The 15,900-nt window shown below is 40.9% G+C and overlaps 2 protein-coding genes across 12 annotated transcripts in view; one reads left to right on the forward strand and one right to left on the reverse strand.

Moving 5' to 3' along the window:
- tcf7 (transcription factor 7) overlaps positions 1–8,335 on the forward strand; it is a 69,418-nt gene extending 61,083 nt beyond the window's left edge. For 6 of the 11 annotated variants that reach the window (XM_027273346.1, XM_019264559.2, XM_027273347.1 and 3 more), the window contains 3 exons: positions 1,599–1,647; positions 2,595–2,667; positions 5,883–8,335. In XM_027273346.1, coding sequence (XP_027129147.1) covers positions 1,599–1,647; positions 2,595–2,667; positions 5,883–6,276 — 516 coding nt within the window. In that variant the 3' untranslated portion in view covers positions 6,277–8,335. Of the gene's footprint in view, positions 1–1,598; positions 1,648–2,594; positions 2,668–5,858 lie in introns of all 11 variants that reach the window. The other 5 variants (XM_019264564.2, XM_019264566.2, XM_019264568.2 and 2 more) reach the window with 3 other exon arrangements.
- Positions 8,336–10,233: 1,898 nt separating this feature from the next.
- skp1 (S-phase kinase-associated protein 1) lies at positions 10,234–15,324 on the reverse strand. The gene is made up of 6 exons (XM_010737702.3): positions 15,005–15,324; positions 14,200–14,299; positions 14,003–14,076; positions 13,247–13,390; positions 11,194–11,334; positions 10,234–10,983 (listed from the first exon to the last, which is right to left on the reverse strand). The coding sequence occupies exons 2-6, from the start codon at positions 14,294–14,296 to the stop codon at positions 10,948–10,950; spliced, it is 492 nt and encodes a 163-aa protein (XP_010736004.1). The 5' UTR covers positions 14,297–14,299; positions 15,005–15,324; the 3' UTR covers positions 10,234–10,947.
- Between the last annotated feature and the right edge of the window lie 576 nt (positions 15,325–15,900).

Consider the following 15,900-nt stretch of genomic DNA (forward strand, 5'->3'; position numbering starts at 1 on the left):
CGCTACATCTGACTGAGCTGAACTCTGTAGACGGGGCAGGCATGACAGTTATGGTGACACTTTACTTTTGGCTGTGGTTTATAACACGTTTTTAACATCCGAACGAGCGCTTCATGTCACAAACGTGCTTGCCGACTTAGTGCTAATGTCATCCTCCATTTAGTTTTTCATCTCATTTCATTCGCTGCATTAGGCAAAGTCAAGGTTAATGAGTAGATACTTTCAAAATAAAAGTCCAAACTAGTAGAGTCCTCATGATGTTCTGAATGTGTTATAAACCCGAGCTGTGGTTAAATGTGATCATAGGTGTAGGAGATGCCGTGTGCATGGAGCTTTGAGCATCTTCTAAGCAGCTCAACAAGGCATAACACGGTGGATGATTGTTCATAACTCGTGTATGTAAACATCATCCACACATGGTGGCTTACTGACAGCTCGTCTTTACAATGTTTAACTTTAGGGGCACTGGGCAGGTAACTTTGGACTGTATGTCTAAGTTTGACCTCTTTCCAAACATCACAACTCTCCATGATTTATCGTAGTACCAGCGTCTGCTAAGACCAAATGTATTAGGGCTTCTTGGCTGTGCTTCAAATATTGTCTGTTTCATTTTTCAAGACCCCCCCCCCCCCTTTTTGAGTCCTCATCACTCTCCACACCTCCGCTCCTGAAGTTATATAAAAAAAAATTAAAAAAATGGACCTACTAGCAAAACAAGAAGTGAAGTTCCACATTCCGCCCCCGCAGTTGTGGAGGGTTTCTCCTCCGAGTCCTAAAAAAGCCTACATATAGTACCCGCATACATACACACACACACACACACACACACTCACGTACGCCCACAGACACAAAGCTTTCAGAAAAAAAGGTGCAGTTGCAAGAGGAGTTGTTGTTGTAACCGCATAGACAGTGCTAACAACGAGCCGAGGAGGGCAGACAACGAAGCGTAGGCAGTAGATCTCTGTACCCACATCCTTCATCTCACCCAAATATGAGGCCTCACTTCACCATCCCCGGATCTGTATGAACAACTCTGATGTTTACCTCAACAGTCGCACATTATAGTCAGCCTGGAGATAACGAAACGCGAGTGCAATTATGAAAAGACAGTTACTGGATGATCTTTTAAGAGCGTTTTTTTTTTTCAAGGCAGGTTTTCTTGGAGTGTGTCAGATCCCCCTTTTTACGCCACGTCAGGTTTTGCATGAATCGAGCGTATGATGACATTAGTGATAACGTTTGTCTTTATCTCTCTTGCTTTTTCCTCGCTTTTGTAGACCATTAAAGATGGTTGCCTGACCTGGTTGCTGGTTGCTGCTTTTAACTTTGCTTTTTTTTATGTCACATGAGAAAACTCTTTTTTATTATTATTATTATTATTGTGCTGTTGATTTAAAAAAAAATACAGTTTGGGACTATGTTCCATTATAAACACTCACTGTCACTCTCAAAGGGGGATTGCACTTGAGGATAATAAACAAACATATTAAGCTTATCAAGAAAGCAAAAGAGGCATCCAGAAATAATGTATGGAGGCCACATCAGACAAAATAAGTAATTCATTGGGGGGATTTTGTTTTGTTTTTTTTCTCCCACAGGGCAAGAAAAAGAGGAGAAAAAGGGAGAAGCTGCAGGACTCCAATACAGGTAAATCATCTGAAAACATCTTTTTTTGTCTGAGCATAAGAAAACAAATGCCCAGTGTCGACTCTCTAGTATTTGAGAGAATTCAGTTGAGCTTGAACTTGCGTTGGCGCTGCGTAAGCACGACATCTCGGTGTCTTTGAGGCAGGATGTGTCTCTAACGTCAAAACCACCCACCCACTCTCCTTTCCATGTAACCTGAATTATAAACATTGTGGACAAAACGTTATCTCCTGATCTTTGCTGTTTGAGTTTTGTGTGTCAGACATCATGACAGTTTCCCCTTTCCTTTGTCATATTAAGGCAGACAATCAAGACATATTTCCCGTCTCTTATCTATAGCAATGTAAAAAAAATACAGAGAAGTAGTCCTCGACATGACCCTGGTAGGTCAGTTGTTGTATGTGTGCATGATAGTAATTGGCATGAGCAGGTAGCATCAAAATTGGAAAAACTTGAAACCGTTCCCAAGCATGGATTTCAATGTTTTTCTAACATCAGACCCAACTTCTGCCTCAGAAAGATATGCAGCGACGTGTATTTCTGGATTTCCCACAGTCTTTTCCGGAAAGTGAAGACCTTTTAAAATCCTGTACTAACAGAGTGTCACAGCCCGGCTGAGTCTCTATTAACTGTCTGTTTCCAGGATGTCTGACTGTGTGTGTGTTGGGTGGTTATTCCGGCGGTTGATGATGTTTTGCTATGCTGTAACCGGCTACTAACAGTTTGACCTGATGGCTTTCTCTGAACGGACAGCCCTGTTGGTGCTTTCTCCTGCCTTGACAAACTCTTGTGTCTCTTTCCTCCTTTGTTTACCTCTCCTCTCTTTTCTCCTCGCTCTCTAACCCCTCTTCTTTTTCTTCTACTCCTTCTTCTTCGTCTTCTTCTGCTCCTCTCTATTTTTTGCTTTTCCTCCTCCTTGTTTTGTGCATGCTGTGCATTGTGCTCAGACCCGGGCTCTCCTAAGAAATGCCGGGCTCGCTTCGGCCTCAACCAACAAACGGACTGGTGCGGTCCTTGCAGGTGGGTACCAAACATCCACTCCATAGCACTGCGCTGCTCTCATCCAACAAATTCCTCACATCTCCTCCCATTTAAGCATCTGTCAGTGAATGCATCACTCCCCCCTGATGGGGTCTCACTTATTCAAACATTTCTCAAAGGCGGAGCTGTTGCAGAGGTAGCAGTTATCTCCTAAATCTGAAAGCATTCTAATTTTAGTATACTTTTTTTTTTTTTAACTTCGAAAAGTTACCAAGCTTCACCCACTGAGGATTCATTCAACCAGTGAGATTATGTCTGCCTCAAGACGAGCTCTGTCTCCAAGGAATGTTTGAAAATCCATAGCTCTGCATGCCGTCTGTCACTAACTTTCTGCTCTGCAAAAAACAAAGTAAAGACACATTTTCACAGTATAAAAAGTATCAAAACATCCGAAAATAATAGCCCTCCAGCCTAATGGACTTCTCGGATGAGAACTTGAGTCACGTCATGTTTACCGTCAGTATTCTCGTCAGGTTTTCTTTTGAATCTAGGCGAGGCATCACTCTGGATTTTCTTCTGTTTCTTTGTTATTTTCCTGTTACGTCTCATCTTAAAGGTCAAAGGTGGTTTGGTTCTGCACTGCTGTTATAATGCTTGGCATCATAGAGGCCCTGTAGAGTGAATGCGGGTAAAGGGGAATACCACTCAATAAAAAAAAGTGGTGCTTAAAACAAAAACATACTTTCATGTCAGTGGAGTGAAATCAAATAGAAACCTTCATATATTTCTCTGCTTCCTGCTGATTTTTTTAATCAAAACTGCACAAAAATTAGGCCTTTTATTTTGTTCCTGGAAACACAGATTTATGAATTTATATGAGTTTGTGCCATAAAATTCCCAAAAGTCAAACATACCTACAAGGAAAAATGTTGAACTTATAATTCAGGACAAGACTTAAGTTCTGATTGGACTAAAAACATGAAACCATTACAGTCATAGTATTATTTAGTAAGTGTGCCACAGCTGTGCATCCACATTTACTTGATGTGCCTTTTCTCAAACTTACAACAATCTCAATTCTCAAAGGAGAAACATGGTAATAATACGATATAACTCCTCAGAAGCAGGCCTGTCACCACGTCAGACCGCTCTCTTTAAGTCACAGCAGGATTAACATTAGACAACAGACAAGAGCTTCAACTGCAGGAGTCAGGAATCTGTGCGGTTCTGCAGAAAAAGCTGCCACCACAGCACTGTAGCAACTCCGTCGTCTTCCCCACCATCACGTCATGGAAATCTAATTGTGTGCGCGTGTTTGTGTGCGCGCGTATGTATGTGTGTGTGTGTCGGTTTGAGAGAACAAAGGGGGGTGAATGTGGTTAGAGCAAATCCTTATCACCACAGCTCAACACACACACACACACACACACACACACTCCCTGCAGCTTTGCATTATGACGGCGTTCTCATGCCCATCTGCTTTCAACTTTCTCCATTCATGCGATGTGGTAACAGGCGCCTTTTGATGGTGAACTCTGACATTTAGAAATCACTTTCTATCGCACTCTTCCTCCCTCTCTCTCACTCTAAATATGGCCCAGCGCCTTTCCTTGCGGTTAAACCTGGTGATTCATATCATATTCTGGTAATGATCATGGGATCCTGTTAACTGCTTTGATGCTGCGCTCAGCGGTACACAAGTCTGCTTTTAAGTATAACACCTCAGAAAGCACAGCACGTCATTCCTGTTTGCAATATGTTTGGTGCAAACATGGAGAACATTGCACATTTTTTGCAATAAAACTGTTTATGATGCTTATAATAAGAACACGGTCAACTCCATGACGCCGACTGTGTTTCAGTTCATTGTTTTAACACTAATACCAATAAATAAAAAACAGATGTAATATTGTGAATTCATTATAAATTTGAGTGGTATTCCCTGCTCTCAAATAATAAATCATTCATCAGTATACTGTGCATACATTTGCATTATCCGACATAAATAGAAATGTTTGGGAAATGTGCCTCTTCGCTTTCTGGCTGAACAATAGATGAAAAAAATATATATTAAATATTATCATATTTAGTTCTATGTTCACTGTAGACCTAGAGGCTATTAGCTAGCTTAGCTTAGCCTAACCTAGTTTATCTTGGCTTAGCATGAAGACTGGACACATTCTGAAATGGCTAGCCTGACTCTCTGTACAGTTAAAAAATAATATAAAAATAATAACATTAATGCTTTTAAAGCTCAGTAATTAATTAAGAAAAATCACATGAGACGAAGTGAGGTTATACTGAATATCAGCACGGCTGTGATTCGGTTTGCATTGAAGTATCCAGGCTCCTTCCCTTCACCCTCTTCTGATGACCATTCATAGTTTAGGTCAAATGTTACTTGTGGGAAAATGTTCATCTTTGTTTGTTACAATTTAACATAGATAATGAAAAGGTAATTAAATGAATTTAGAATATCTATGAAGCGGAGTGATACGTGGATTTAAAAGTCCCAGTGATGTCGTGCTCTATATCAGGATGCTCATGGAAAGCCTCTTGTCCAATCAAATTACTTGGTCGGTTATATCTCGTTATGTAGCCCTGAGTTATGTAGTGTAACTATCTATTTATAAACAACTGTTTATAAATCCATCCAGCACTTCTGTGCAGCATCTCCACCGGTTGCCTGGCAACCTTGAGGTCACAACAAAACTCCAGCAATTCACAGCAACGTTCTCCAAGAACTAGTTCCAGCACATTGCTCCCCCCTAAAGCCAAAAAGTCTTGCTTTTATATTTCTGTTGTGAACATCTCAAACTAACGAGAAGCGACATGTTAACCAGAGAGTTTTCGAGGTGATGACGGTTGTCATTTTGTACTTTGGACACAGTCGGGCTAGCTGTTTCTCCCTGCCTCCGGTCTCCATGCTCAGCTTCTCTCATCTAATTCTTGTCAAAAACAAGTATTTCCCAAAATGTTGAAACATTTCTAATGTTTAAAACTTTTTTTTTTACCCGAGACTGAGACACAGATTGTTACTTTTTCCTAAGAACAATACACTCAGAAACTTTCTTTTATATCTCAAAAATCATAATTTAAAGGTGTATTTCTGACACTAATACTTTTCTGTTGTTTCATTATGATCATATCTTCCTGTTCATTGACATCGGTGTGAATGATGCATCTTCACTAAAGCCTGCTGACGTTTACCATCCACACTTTATTCACAGATAACTCTCTCTGACTGTCCCTAGGAGGAAAAAGAAGTGCATTCGCTACCTTCAAGGAGGAGGCTGTCCCAGCCCAACTTCTTCAGATATAAGTGCTATAGACTCTCCCCCCTCCCCGTCCCCTGCCCGCCACCGTCTGTACCAGCACCAGCGCCCCCTTTCCCCAGGCTGTTCCCCACCACCGCCCACTTCCCCATCAACACGCCTCCCCCTATCTCCGCCACAACACACACGCTCGCACACACGCTTACCCCTGCAGCAGTCTGTCGGCAAGCGCAGCGACCTCCGACAGCCCGTGACCAAACACACCCACACACACCTGGAACTGTCCGGCAAGCAGACGCACAGCTTGACGACGGCGCTGTCGGCCTCCAAGGCCGCAGGACTTTCTCTCAAAGTGCTAACAGAGACTCAGTGATCGCTCCGGTCCGCTCACATCCCTGACACACCCCGTTCACCTCAGCTTCCTCCAGAGGCGTGATGATCATCATCCTCACCTGCCTTCATTCTCATATGTATCTATACCCTATTCCTTATATTAAAAAAAAATAGGAGTAACCAAGTGGGGCAGGGTGGTGTGAGATCAGACCTTCAGCTCCTGGTGATAGCCAGCCATTAGAGTAAGATGTCAAGTGTGTCTCAGTTCAGAGGCCGGATCCTCAAAGTCTGCGTTTCTAGATCAAAAAAAGGTCATTAACGTGCCAAAGAGGTCTGTTCCATGTCTGAATCAAACATTTAGGCAATCCTTGTCAACCTGCAAGTCTGGAAATATCACATAACCACATCACATTTGACAGTTTTGTCAATCAGGTGGTCACCAGTCAACCTTGTTTTAATGTAAAGTTAAAAAGTTCCGAAACATTCGGATGTAGCAGAGTTTGTGTCCGAGAGACAAATCTCTGTTAGGAGGGAAGCCTTTGTCTGGTGGTCCACTGAAGGATCTACTTTTTAAGCCACACCCGTTGAGAAGATCCAAGCCCTGAATTGGTGACTGAATCTCTGCCAGACACAGAGAGTTCCAGTTATTCAGAGGCAGACCTGCGCTGGAGGCAGAATTAATAAAAAAATCCGTTGTTCTTTGGCTCCATCTGCTGCAGTCAAACATGGCTAAAAGATTAGTTATGCCTGGAGGACAGCTCTTCCTCTTGAGAGATAATTTTACAAATAAGACTCCTAAGCCCCCTTGGTGCTCGGTTTTTCTTTTATTTTCTTTCTTTCTTTCTTTTTTAAAGCTGACCCCATGCTTTGACCCCCATGACAATCACTAACAAAAAGTATTGTAAATGAGCGCTTTCTTCAATCAACCACATCAATACGGACCTAAAAATGACAAAAGAGCTAATGATCAAGGTGAGAGGGTTGTTACAGAACATTCTGCGTTACATACACACTTTTATTCATCCACGACTATCACTCAGACCAAACCAGAGGGAAGCACAGACCAACCAGCCTGACCAGCCTGACCAGCCTGACCAGCCTGACCAGCAGAACCTCAGGTCTAAAGAGAGGGACAGATTTTTTTTTTTTTTTTTTTTTTTTTAGCTGCCATTTTGTTAACAGTTTGACTTCACTTTCATTCCATTTCCATTTTTTTTATATATCTAATAACTGACATTTTCAGCAGGAGAAAAGTATCATCATTATACATGACAGAGTATCCCCAACGTCAGCTCCTCTTAGGCACTTTCAGGCTGTCAGTCTCGAGATATCAACGTTACATTTTTCTTCTGTTTTCTCCCATTTCTTTGGTATTTTTGTATGAATCCCACATGATTTTTAAAGGTCAGATGTTTTGCTGGTGGGGAAACCCTCAGAAAGATGAGAGGGTTTTTATTTTAATTTTAAAAAGTCTTTTGGCTGTTTTTCTTTTGACTGAACATTTTGCAGCTGCGTAAACTAATCTGAGACCAAATGGGTACTATTATATTGCATTGTGTTGTAAAGTTTTATAAATGTTGGAATTCCCTATTATAATTAAACTTTTATATGTTTTTATGTAAAAAAAGAAAAAAAAATAATAAGTGAAATAACCAAAAAAAAAAAAAAAAGATTCTTTTAGTTTCTACCATTTCTGAAAGCAATACATTTTGTGTTTGTCCTCTTGTTACTTTTTCTCAGTCAAGTGTTACTGCGGCAGCGTTCAAATGATATCTTGTGTTCTCAATCCGTGCATGTTCCGACTTAAATGTAACAAAAAATAGATTTTGACAAAAAAAAAAAAGGCTTTAATTTGCTGTTCCGCTTGCAGCTTCGAACTCCAGCTTACAATTCTGTGGACTGGAGGCTGAGCTTTTGTACAGCAAAACTGTTTTCCTCCAGCAGAGAGAGCTCTTGTGCTAGAAATAGCTTGTTTTATTCTAAGGTTGCTCAGTAGTGGCAACGCCTTGAAGATGTCTTTTTTGTATTTTTTATGCCTCAAACGCCTCTGATGTATTACTTGTTTTCGTTTGATGTATTAAAGTGTTTTGAATATCTTGTCCTCGTCTACTGTAGTTAACACACAGGATATTAATTATTTTATATAACGGCAAGTTTTAAGTCCATGTAAAGGCAATTCTGAGATTCCTTTCAGAATACATCAAATATGTTGGAAAATAGTAAATTGTGACTTTGAACAATATAATTACTGAAATGTGGAGTTAGAGGTTAAAACAGTTTTTCGCCAGTTCTCAGTCCAGGATTTTTTGGGGCGGTCCTAAAGGGTGGCTCGTTGACACACTGAGGCCACCCTGAGCATACAGTTGCATTAAAAAGTTAAGGCACCCCTCTGATGAGCTCATTAAGCCTTTAACTTCAGGTGCATCCAATCATAACAAAAGGTATTTAAGGCAGCCAAATTCAAGTTGTTGTTCTTCTCTTTGACTCTCCTCTGAAGAGTGGCAACATGGGGGCCTGAAAACAAGTCTCAAATGACCTGAAAACAAAGATTGTTCAGCGTTATGGTTTAGGGGAAGGCTACAAAAAGCTATCTCAAAGATTTCAGCTATCAGTTTCCACTGTGAGGAACATAGTGAGGAAATGAAAGGCCACAGGAACAGTTCTTGCTAAGGCAGGCCAAGAAAAATATCAGAGAGGCAAAGACGGATGATCAGAATGGTCGAAAACAACCCACAGACCACCTCCAGAGTGAAGCCTGGAGAAGCCTTTTCTTCGCAGACGCCACAGATTAAGTTGCTTGAGGTATGCAAAAGCACATTTGGACAAGCCAGCTTCATTTTAGAATAAGGTGCTGTGGACTGATGAAACAAAAATTGAGTTATTTGGTCATAACGAGGCGATATGTAAAAGAACACAGCATTCCAAGAAAAACACTTGCTACCCACAGTAAAATTTGGTGGAGGTTCCATCATGCTGTGGGGCCAGTGTTAAAGTTGAGGGTCGCATGGATTCCACTCAATATCAGCGGATTCTTGAGAATAATGTTCAAGAATCTGTCACAAAGTTGAAGTTACGCCGGGGCTGGATATTTCAACAAGACAACGACCCAAAACACTGCTCAAAGTCTACTCAAGCATTCATGCAGAGGAACAAGACCTATGTTCTGGAATGGCCATCTCAGTCCCCGCACTTGAATATCATTGAAAATCTGTGGGATGATTTGAAGCGGGCTGTCCTGGTCCAATATACCTTCAATCAGGATCCAGACACTCATTAGTGGCTATAGGAAGCGTCTAGAGGCTGTTATTTTTGCAAGAGGAGGCTCTACTAAATATTGATGAGTTTTCTGTTAAGGTGGCCAAATTTATGCACCAGTCTAATTTTGTTTTGATGCATATTGCATATTTTCTGTTAATCCAATAAACCTAATTTCACTGCGGAAATATTACTGTGTCCATCAGTTATTTGATAGATCAAAATGAAGTTGTGGACCCAAACACCTAATGATTTATGAATGAAAATAATGGAAATTGACAAGGGCGCCCAGACTTTTTTCATGCAACTGTACCTCTGCACCCCTAGCAGAGAGAGATTAATTCATCTCGCTCAGTGTTTCAAAGTTAGTCATGTCATTTTCAGAACTCATCTGACACGTTTCAGTCACTTCAAAATTGCTGCTCGACAGCTCCCAAGAGTGGGTGAGGCTTCAGCACAGTCAGCAGACAAACTCGGGACACATTTATTCTTACTTTACACAGACTTTGAAGTTACCTCATGCCCCTTACCATATAGAGCAGGTCTAGACTCAACAATTCCCACCATGAGCAAGCACTTGCTGACAGTGACAAGGAAAAACTTTAAACAGGCAGAAACCATGACGACACCACAGCCATCTGCTACGACCGGTTCAGAGGGAGGATGAATATAGAGAAATCAAATGATCCTAATGGTCACACTCCTTTGCACCTGGTACTCTTAAAAAAATGACAAACACCAACCCTTTTTATACATTTTATTTACTCCTTCAATATATGTTTGAACATCCCAAAAGCCAGCATCAGAGCTCATCTGACAAAAAAAAGAAGCTTCCAATTCAATAAAACGGGATTTTAGGAGTGAGATATCCGATGCTGTGTGACAACGCACAAGTACTTCGAGTCCAAAAGGACATGATGCAAAAAAAACATCTTTCCACCTCAAACTTCACTTTTTTTTTCCTTTTCTTGAAACAGCCCATCCTCTCTTAACATTGCTTCACGTAACATATGCATTTACAGAGCAAAAGTAAAATATTCACCATTTCCATTGTCAAAAAAGCCATTTTATTCAATCAATTAAACCTAAAAGAACAAACATGTCCAGTAAAAAAGACAACCATTGCAGTTAATAATTGGGAAAATATGAAAGGACTGTCTTCTAATCTTTAGGGGTACAAAGCCGTGAAACCAGAAACCAGAACTACCGTTTTTATGTGAATACACAATGCGTGGAAAAAGAAAAGAGCTTTTTTTTTTTCTTATTTATTTAAATTAATAACACACAGGCAAGTTAAAATTGTCATGCTATCAGTATACAGAAACTGTGGGAAGTGGGTATGTGGCTCTAAATATACTAAATGCAACTATTGACAGCTATGAACAACGCCAGTGCAACCAGTTAGCAGGGACAATTCCTATTCAGTGTGGTAGTGTTTGTAGGATGTTCTCCCCCTTTACTTCTCTTCACACCACTGGTTCTCTTTGCGTACCTGTGGACGAGAGGACGGACAAAACGGCTGAGTTTCCGAGAAAATACGTGAAAGGCAGGTCAACTGTCAAAGCTGTGATCCATCACAATAAAAATGGCTTTTTTTAAAAAATTATATTGAACATTATTCCAAAGTGATCTATTCATTTCTCATGATTCATGTGAGACTTTGTTGGTTTATGACAGACAGGTGATGGTTGGAATAGCTTACCTGGGCTTCCTCCTCCTCTGTGAAATCATTTTTGATGTTAAAAGTCTTCCTGATCTCCTCTGGGGTTTTGCCTTTGATCATGTTGGCCACCGTCTTGCAGGTGACGTCTAACAGGCCTTTGATGTCCAAATAGTTGGCGGCCTGAAAAGACAAAAAAAAAAAAAAAAAAAAAAAAAAAAAAAAAGAGAAACGCAACGGTGACATGATGAGGAGCAGCGGGGGTGGAGGTGGCAGGAAATAACTGACTGACACTTTGGCATTTCAAGGAAAACATCAAAAACTTGGAGCTATATTAACAACCACCAAGGGCGATTTGTTTTGGAGGACGCTAGAGTTGTTGTCTTTCCCACTGTGAAGGTCTAACGCTGATCAGAACTAAAAGCATGTTACCAAAATTTTAAAAAACAGCAAGAGGTCGCACTGATGCGGGAAAACACCACGACTGTCCGTCAACGTAACGAGAACATACTATTCCCAAAATCCAGAACCGGTCATGTGCAAGGGGCAGCCTCACTTTCACACAGCTCTTAGTGACATTGGCAGCGAGTGAACTAAACGCTGAAGAGTTCGGTTACACTGCCAATGCCAACAATGGTCACTGCCACAAGTGTGAAAGTCAGCTAGACGTAGATCACATACAAGCAGAGAAATGCCAACTCCACCCACGCCTATACAATAAACATGCCGCTACTCATGTTCATTTATACACAGTATTTATTCAAATAAAGGTTTATTCTGTTCTTAATTTGTTTTGTCTTTGTCACAAAAATAGCAGATAAGAGACCAGATTGCTAAGTAATATCAGTTAGAGTAGTAGTACCATTAAAATCTTGGCAATACACAACGATCCATAATTAATACCAGGCGAAAATAAGCCCCGTTAATCAGATCATGATCCAGATCGTATTAATTCCACGTGTAGACGTGGTTAACATCCAGGAAGGCCAGATTTGACTAATAGATCCATGAAGAAACAAAGCACAGCATCTTCTATCACTTATGATTTTATAACTCTGGGGAGTTATGACAACATCATTTTATCTTAGATGAGGTAAACAGCAGGGATAGTGCGTTTGTGTTACAAAACATAGAAAGAATTATCAAGAAAAGTAACCTTTCAGTCATTCGCCACTCCTGCTGTGTTCCAGGAAACAGAACACCTGTTGAACCTTACAGTTAATGGTCACTGACAAAGCCTTGCATTCGTTTTCATACGACACGGGAACACCCACTGAGCTTGTCGCTGCCTCTTCAGCATCCCGTCCCGCTTTGTGCACGTAAACACATTTAACACAGCGGGGAGGAGGGCTAATCAACTCGAGTGACGACTTGTGTTTCACTTCCTGGAAGTCCACAGCTTGTTCAACACCTATTTCCCAATCACGCCCGGACACTGCTTAGGTTACCTTTCACATGCCCTACGGTCACATGCTGCCCAGAGAAAAACAGTTTAAGTCTGTGAGCACTCCGTGTGTTTTTTCTGCCCAAGCCGCCAATTTTCCAGATGTTGCTAAGCAACTTTTGTATCTGTTAACCAAATGAAAACGCTCCGTGCTCAGAGCTGCAGCAGTGAATGAAATTAGACCACAGGCAAATGAGCAGAAGAAACACACACAGTCAACTTCGCAAACAGGCACTGAGGCAAAATAGAAAATCGACTTTATGTGAAAGGTGAAAGTGAAGGTCCTCAGAATCAAATTATAGAACACCACGCTGCCCAGCTCTGCCATAAAAAGCTAATAATCTGATCTCTCCCTAGAACACTTTAAATGATCGATCTGAAAGGTTTCTTTTATGTCCATATGAACAACATTTTCCAGAATGATAAGATTGAAACTGAGAAAAATCAAATTGTATTCATCATGTTAAAAAATAACATTGTGGGGATTCAGTTCTTATCTAGGCTAAAGGCCTGGCTCGTACCAATGTTAACTTTCCAGTTTTGTTTTTTGGTTAAAGTTCAGGTTTAGGGTTTGGCATTTGGCAACAGTTGTGGTTCAGGGTGAAGTATCAAATAATGAATACTGTAAATATTATGTATAACTGGATTTACCAGAATGAGTTCAAACAAGGTGCCTTGGTCCACTTTGAGGAACTCCTGGTCCCATACAGGAATGTCATCTGTCCTCTTCTCTTTGTTCTCGTCATCCTCTGGAGGTGGAGGGTCATCTTTGTGATGAGTGCACCACTGAATCACCTGATGGAAAAACACACACACAATATTTTAACCAAGGTAATGCATATCAGCAGTCATAACAAGTCAAATATATATGCCATGTATCAGTGCTGTATTTCAAAATGTTTGTTTCACGTTCTTATTTAACTTGTAGCAGTAATATATTGATGAAAAGTGTGTTAATTAAAAACACAGTCCAGTTCTCCAACTGACAGATGACGACGAATCTTAAAACTGTCTGAAGTAACTGGAGCTCTGAAGCACAAGCATGGACGTGCAGAAGAGACAAAAGAAACAAATGATTAGTGCTTTACCGACAGGAACAAGGCGGCAAGGGGGAAAAAAAACAGTAGCTTGTGCTTCCGTACGTACAAATCTGACTCATCTTTACAGAATGTGACGGCAAACGACATGTACACTCAGTCGCTAGTGGCTTTTGTTAGTCACCTAGTTAAAAACAAAAGGAACTTTAATACATACCTCACATTCATATACACCTGTAATGATCAGTGTTCAGCACTGATCATTACAGGTGTGTATGAATGTGAGGTATGCTGCGTGCGTGTGTGTGTGTGTGTGTGTGCGTGTGTGTGTGTGTGTGTGTGTGTGTGTGTGTGTGTGTGTGTTCTGTACCTTCTTAAGGATAGCAGCGTTCACATTAGGAAGGGGAACTGGGTCGTCATCTCCTTCATCGTCCATTCCCAAATCTGTCCAAAGAGTCAATGAATGTCAGTCTGAGGTGGTGTCTACCATTAAATGGTGCAAATGAAAGAACAAGTATTGCTAAGTCAACCCAGAAGTGACAGTGTGTTATAGTTTAAGAGTTTTACCTTCCAACATGGTCTTGATGGTGACAGACTGTTTGGCTATCTCAACATCCACCTCGAAGATTTCCCCATCGGAGCTCTGTAATTTTATTGTGGGCATTATCTGCAGGGAAGAACGAACGATTAGATCATTAGACACGTTTTTATAAAGATGCAACTACACGTATATATTTATACAAAACACGATTATGCAACAACAGCTGACAACAATTCTACGTCTGGTCATTGCTAACGTTACAGCTAGCTAATGCTAATACTGAGCTGCTGTGCTAGAAAGAGTACACACAGTTCACAGTTACCAAGCCACAGCAGCAAAGAGACACCCGGTATGTGTGTAAATATGTTTTAATGTCACCTACGTGTGTGTTGTTATTAGCAAGAGGAAGCTACCTCCGAGCTAACCAACGTTACATTTAGTTAGCCACCTGTTAATACAGGCTAATCGACGGGAGTGCTAACCCGGTAGGCATTGGCTTCCTCTGACAGCTAACTGAAGGATATATAAACACATTAGTGTTTTAAACACCAAGTCCGAGTGTTGAATATTGTCCACACTGTCTGCCTTGTGTGTTTGCGTAACCAAAACAAGTGTCTAACCTCGGCACAGTGCTCAGCTAACCAGGCGGCTAGCATTACCATGCACAATGCTAGCGTCTTAGCCTAACGTTAAAGCTAGCGCCATGTCAAAGCGAGGCCTCCCAGCCAAAGGCTGTCCACGCGAAGATGTAAACAAAATGTAAGAAAAGACAAATTCCCAAGCGTGAGCGAAACGTAAAGATCACATTCCGATGTGCGGTGCCACGTTTACCGTTTATATTTGAAGTCGGATCCAGAGGTGAAAATTCCTCTGCAGTCAACAGCAGGGCCTGACAGACGCGGACGCACTGATAGCGGCTGGAAGTCTCTGGATGAACCTGGTGAGCCTGCCGCCCGAAGGCTGACGATCGCTTTGTCAGACGCTGAAGGAAACGAGGGGGGCGGGCGGCCGTATTAAGACTGCTTTCCCCGTTTATCTAAACAAGTTTCACTTGACTTTTACTTTAACTGATAGAAATATGTTAATCGAGGATGAATAATTGATTGCGTCTCTTGTACTGCGTGTAGCATCTGTCAAGGAGAATAGTATGAAAAGTGTATCCTGGCAACGTTGTGTCATATTAAACAGCAAAGAATGTGCAGTCATTCAGAATCAGAAATACTTTAATAATAATAAAAAATATTTAATTATTATTATTTAATTCTGTGAATAATGAACGTTAATACGATTGTATGATGCCTGGAACATATTTTCAGCATGCATTACTTGTAAACTGAGGTGAATGTGACCTTCATCAGGGGCTACAGTCTTAAATAAACTGTATTTATAATTGGCCTTTGTGCTGTGTCCTTTTTAATCTGTAATAATTTGTTTATAAACCACAATGTTACGTTTTGAAGTTAGCTTAAATTGTAACAGCAGTTGCCAGGTTACTGCAGGTTAACCTGCACGAGGGAAAACGGATGTGACGCAGTTCGCTACATTCACCACTAGAGGGCGCGGGAGCTCAGTTTGTTGTCTGCCGAGGAGTTTATGGATCAAACATTGTTTTCTTCCTTCAGAGAGGCCTTTTTATACAAGTTAAAGTTTTATTTTCGTCTTGATAATTCAGGTGAAATTAGTTTTGTTTAAAATATAATTTTACGGCTTTCTTCCTCATAGTAAAT

Source organism: Larimichthys crocea, chromosome XXII (genome assembly GCF_000972845.2).
Source record: "Larimichthys crocea isolate SSNF chromosome XXII, L_crocea_2.0, whole genome shotgun sequence".
Lineage (NCBI taxonomy): Eukaryota > Metazoa > Chordata > Actinopteri > Sciaenidae > Larimichthys > Larimichthys crocea.